The 6,000-nt window shown below is 38.4% G+C and overlaps 1 protein-coding gene across 1 annotated transcript in view; it reads right to left on the reverse strand.

Annotated features, from left to right (window-relative positions):
• LOC126816148 (transcription elongation regulator 1) overlaps positions 1-4,389 on the reverse strand; it is a 22,549-nt gene extending 18,160 nt beyond the window's left edge. Inside the window, exons 1-4 of the mRNA XM_050542373.2 lie at positions 4,078-4,389; positions 2,924-2,991; positions 1,230-1,423; positions 593-724 (exon numbers count right to left, since the gene is read on the reverse strand). Of these exons, the coding sequence (XP_050398330.1) occupies positions 593-724; positions 1,230-1,423; positions 2,924-2,991; positions 4,078-4,328 (645 nt within the window). The 5' untranslated portion in view covers positions 4,329-4,389. The remainder of the gene's footprint in view (positions 1-592; positions 725-1,229; positions 1,424-2,923; positions 2,992-4,077) is intronic.
• Between the last annotated feature and the right edge of the window lie 1,611 nt (positions 4,390-6,000).

Consider the following 6,000-nt stretch of genomic DNA (forward strand, 5'->3'; position numbering starts at 1 on the left):
CATCTTCAGTGAGCCAGTGTCTTATGTCTTATGCATTCATCAAAACTAGTTAATTTCAGCAAATCTTTAAATTATTTTGTTAATAGCTCTGGAAATGAAAATGAAATGGGGTTTAACATCCTACTGTTATGCTCCGAATCGGCCAATAAGACAGGCTTACGTCATACACTGTGCTATGAGGGAAATTTTGCCCAGACAGCGGTGCTACGGCCTACTCTTAAATCGAATGGCAACTGCCAAGGGATCTTTTACGTGACCTCGATTTTTCATCCCATCCAAACAACTAGACAGCTGTCCTTGCCAGGCCCTCTATCCTGCACCACTGACAAGGGGGAAACCAGGCCGGAGAAATTGAAATGAGCTAATGAAGATGGGCAAATGCCATACAGTGTACGAGGGAAATTTTGCCAAGAGAGGGGCAGGGCACTACAGTCTACTCTCAAATAGTTAAACAGCCAAGGGGTCTTTCATGAGCATGCCAACAACATATTCACTGAGGATGTGGACATGGTAGGTTAAATGATAGAATTTATGACAACATTCAACAACCATTAATTATATTTCATGTGGACAATGTTAAGTTAAAATTTACTTTTCCATCACCGGACTTTGTTTCTACCCATAATTCCTGTTCTGGTCCACCTGCTCCAGGACCGGGACCAAATCCAGGAGGAGGCATTCCAAATGGAGGCGGGAAATTTGGTGGAGGCATCATAGGTGGACGCTGAAAAAGGTAAAAGATATAAAGATTAACATTAAATCTTACATAGGTAGGAGTGGTAGAAACGAATATTAACAGGTTTAAACAGTTTTAGTAGATGACATATGTTACTACACAAACTACTGTAGGGTGAGTTTGCAGATAACACAAAAAACATTTGTGACCAAACCAAGATATGGTGATTTTTTTTCCTACGCATTAAGAAAGTAATGTCAAGTTTTCCTGAAGACTAACGAAATGAAATTAAATAAAATGAAATGGGGTTTATCGTCCTACTGTTCTGCTCCGAACTGGGCTAAGGACAGCCGCAAGGGATCTTTTACGTGCACGCCAATGTGCACATGCGACCTCGGTTTTTCGTCCCATCCGAACGACTAGACAGCTGTCCTTGTCTGACAGGTTGTCCTGTATGCAGTTAGATGTTAAGATGTAACCAATGATGTAGTCCCTTTGCCACTAGTTGCAATTTTTCGGAATATTTATGTTTACAAATTTCAATAAATCTTACCATGCCGGGTGGGGGCATTCCATGGGGAGGCATGCCAGGTGGAGGACCCATACCAGGTGGAGGCATACCATTTGGATGAAACCCAGGTGGAGGCATTCCTTGCGGACCCATCGGACCAAAATTGGGATCGAATGGGGGTCGACCAAACGGTGGACCTCTAGGTCCTCTCATTCCTGGTGGAGGGCCTCTCATTCCTAGAATACAAATTTACAATTAATTAGTTCTCCTAATATTTCAAAATATAAAGTACTGAAAACAGAAATCTGCAATAAAGAAAACAGCTCTATTGGATAAATGACAATCTTGTCACAGGCCTAAACACATTTCTTTTCCTTTCTGCAAGAATAGGACCCTTACTAAGACTGTGCAAAAATATTGATATAATCGATAATCGGTAGAAGTTATTTAGCGATACGATAATCGATATTGAAATTCAAATATCGATTATTGGTATATTTACCTTCTGACGGCAAGTTATGGTCACTTTCACATGACTGAACTTGCCGTAGTCTGGCATGCAGACGAATGAACGGTTGAAACTCAAATAGGTCACGCACTTTGTGAACAATGACGATCGCACGTGATATAGTAAAATTAGAATTATCTCCCTTCTCTGCTCTTGATTGATTTGTAGAGAAATTGTCTGCTTTCACGATAAAACTAATTGTATTATTAATGATCAACTCAGCTTTTATTACTAAATCATGTCAGATACAGCCCATACAAAACACGTTTTTGACTTCACGGGAAAATATCTATATCTCTCGTAATTTCTTGGAAGAATGCTACTTTGGTTTTCGTCAAAATTAACCAATCATAAAAATTCTACTTTGAAAGCCGGTAATTATTTTTTTATTGTCCAATCAATAGACGCCTTCTATTATATTTTATTCTATTATTAGTAACACTGTGTGATCGCCAGTAACTTGCAAAGAGAAACCATGTATTGTCTTTGTATTTATCGGAGATATTGGAATAAAAAAAGGGTTCAAATGAATCAAGAACAAAACTTAGAATAATACTCAAGTTAATCCTACATTTAGCAACTAATTATTTTACATTAATTGATTTTTTTACGTACATCGACACAGTATTATACTAGGATAATAACACTACTGTAACTCGATCAACACAAATAACAGGTCGGTAAAGTTCGGTTTTTCCGGAAGAATGATAATCAATTATTATCGATAATCGCTGACAAATTCTTGCCGATAATCGATACTGAAATTTCATATCGATTCCCAGCCTTAACCCTAACCGGATTCATGGAATGTTTTTAAAATCTACAGGGAAATAAGTAGACAACAGTTTAGTTTCAGGCAGTGTTGTTCCCACGGTTGTTTTACTGAAAGCTACATGCATCAGAAATGAAATGACACATGAAGTTGACCATCATAATGCTGTACAGGGCGATGTTTGGGCTAATTCACAGCTTCAGCATTGTTCCCATGGTAGTTTTTTGAAATTTTCATGCTCAGAAATGAAATAACACATAAAGTCAACCATCATAATGCTGTACAGGGCGACGTTTCGGCTAATTCGCAGCTTCAGAGAGTGTTGTTCAAATGGTTGTTTTATGAAAGCTACATGCGACAGAAATGTAACAATAATACATAAAAGTGAGCCATGAGGCTGTACAGGGTGATGTTTGGTCTAATTCACAGCATTGAAATTTTATTACATAAACCTACCTGGTGGAGGGCCTCTCATTCCTGGATGTCCTCTGAATCTAGGACCTGGTCCTCTAAATGGTGGTCCTCTGAAAAAAGAAAAGATGATTTTAATGCTAAATTAAAAGGCGTTTGAAACTGCATTCAAAAGGATTACTATATTCTGGCCAGTTGGGATTTAAATTTTAATCAGTTTTCAAACACTGTCCTATGTTCAGAAAGGAATGGAATTTAATGCCTTGTCAGTGTTGTGGTGGTGGTCTGATTCCTGAAACAAGATGGGAACTACTTTGTGTTTCTATGCCAGACAGTCCGGCAGAGCAGCAACAGTATACAAGGCATTGATAACCTAACTCGAGCCGCTAAGAATTTAGAATTAAAAAGGCATAGTTGTTTAGTTTTATGCGAACATTCGGGCATTGACACTTTGTCAACACAATTGTTCAACCATTTTAAGACTTACAAACAGGTATTTATCTACATGGTCACATGTGCAAAGCTAGGAACAAGCATTTTGTCACGGCAGTGGCAAGATAGTGAGAAATGGGGTTTTAACTTCTACTCGACATAAACTAGGTCATTTCAGGACTAACATGGTTCAATTTCATTTAAATATTTCGCGATGGCGTTTTTAGCATTGGGAGAAAACCGGAGGACCCATAGTAAACCCACGAGGTTGGACAAGCGGGGAATCGAAACCACTCCAGTTGACTCAATGACAGACCTTATGGTTTCACCCGTACACGTTAAACCACTACCCTCTCCCCTACCCACCAGGCATTTCCACATATTCTTCATTGTATTCTGTCAAGGGTTCTTTTATATGTGCACCAAAACATTCATGGCATGGTGGAATCTCAGCATACAAAACATTGCAAGTTGCAGCAGAGCTTGAAAAATACTGAGATTCTGCTTAGTATTGCCCATTGCGTAAATCAGCCGGATGTACGTCAAAGTACAATAACATACAAAACAGGTGTTTGAGTTGACTGTAACAATACTGAATAATCTAAAATTAACATTGATGAACAATGAAAGAATAATTTGGCTGGTTGGCCAATTGATACAAACAAGGGGTTTCCATTCTGACATGTCAATTTTATTTTTCAGACATTTCAAAATTTCAATAACTATCTGGGATAGTAAAGGAGTGTTTATGGGCCGTGAGTTTGTACCTTGGGCCGCGAGACCAGTTATTGAAGCCACCGCGTCCCCGATTTGGAAAACGGTTCATTTTATGGCCCATATCCATCATTGGGTCACCGTAGCCTCCGTCATAACCATTTCCATCAAAATTCTGCCCTTCAAAATTTTGGCCATCAAAGTTCTGATTGTCGTAGTTATCATCTCCATGGTGTTCTTCGTCATTATCGCCATCTTGTTCTGATATTTCGTTAGAATCTTGAATATTTTCATCGATGTCCATCTTTGATTTTTTTCTTCTTTTTTTTCTCACCACGCCGAATGGTCTTTGTTATCCAGTCGCATTCCCTATGGTCAGTAATGTTAATTCACGGGCTGGAAAAATATGGCTACATTAAATTTAGTTTTATTTGTTTCGAATATGAGGAAAATCCCAAATCAAAGAATCCGTGATGAATTATGGATTTATGCAGTTTCAAAGAAAGAAATGTAAACTGAGACGTGCAAACTGATTTATTAACAAAATTTAACAGATTAATTAGCATATACGAAACGAACCGGAAGTGACATAAAAAGCTGCAGGTGCTTGTAGTTGTAGGCTTAGTTAGCCAGACAACAAAATGTTAACGGCATTGAGTAAGTATTTAACGTATTACTGGAAGATATAGTCTATAATGCTCTCGTGATTTGTTGTGTTCATGGTAATGACTCAATAATTTTCTGATAATTAGCGACATTTTAATAATGTAGGTCTATTTCTGTATACGGTAAATCTAACACATCGTTTATAGGATATACTTTTGCCAGAGAAGATGCCTGGCAGGGAAAATCGTGGTATGGCGCAGCCTTTACCATCAGTATTAGACGACACTGACAGCGAACTAATATCGGCTGCTCCAGACGTAGTATTTGCCCCGTTACCGAGTAGTAGTTATCAAAACAATCACAATTCTCACCCCAGATCACCGACGAGGACAGGAGGAGGAAGCAAAGAAAGTTCTCCTCTGCTTGGACCCAAACATGACCACGATTTTGGTGTATGGAACTTTTTCCCAGAGGATCCTCAATTTGATGAAGTAGTGAAACAAGCAGAATCAGCCATCGAAGCAAATATATTTCCAGAGAGAATTTATCAAGGTTCCAGTGGAAGTTATTTTGTCAGAAATCGAGAAACGGTAAGTACATCACAAACGTAATCCTACCCCACCCCACCCAACCCATTCATTATCCTAACCCAACTGTTGAACAAAATCAACAATTTAAGACCATACAGATTCAGGCCGTGGTTGGGGAAGATTTTAAGCATTTTGCTTTGGGAAGATTTCAAGCCTGTCAGTGAGATCATTTCAATACGGACTATCTTTATTGTGGAACCCCCCAAAAAACCACACATGTTGTCTGAATTTCAGACTGGTTTGGGGTGGGTGGGGAAGTGGGGGGATTATAAGTGTATTGGGGATGTCATATCACAGATAGTCCAATCAAACTGAACTCAACACAAAAATATAGAGATATAGAGCATATGGTGCATTTTATACAGTAAAACATACTCACTATCTACAGTAAAACATACCTACAGTTACAGTAAAACATACACACTGTCTACAATAACACATTTCTACTGTAAAACATACCCACTGTCTACAGTAAAACATTTCTACTGTAAAACATACACACTGTCTACAGTAAAACATATCCACTGTCTACAATAAAACATACCTACTGTAAAACGTAAAACATACCTACTGTCAACCGTAAAACATACCTACTGTCTACAGTAAAAAAAATACCCACTGTCTACAGTAAAATATTACCCACTGTCAACCGTAAAATATACAGTACCTACTGTCTACAGTAAAACATACCCAAAATCAACATTAAAACATATCCACTGTCTACAGTAAAACATGCAGTACCCACTGTCTACAGTAAAACATGCGGTACCCGCTGTCTAC

The sequence above is a fragment of the Patella vulgata genome, chromosome 3 (assembly GCF_932274485.2).
Source record: "Patella vulgata chromosome 3, xgPatVulg1.2, whole genome shotgun sequence".
Classification (NCBI taxonomy): domain Eukaryota; kingdom Metazoa; phylum Mollusca; class Gastropoda; family Patellidae; genus Patella; species Patella vulgata.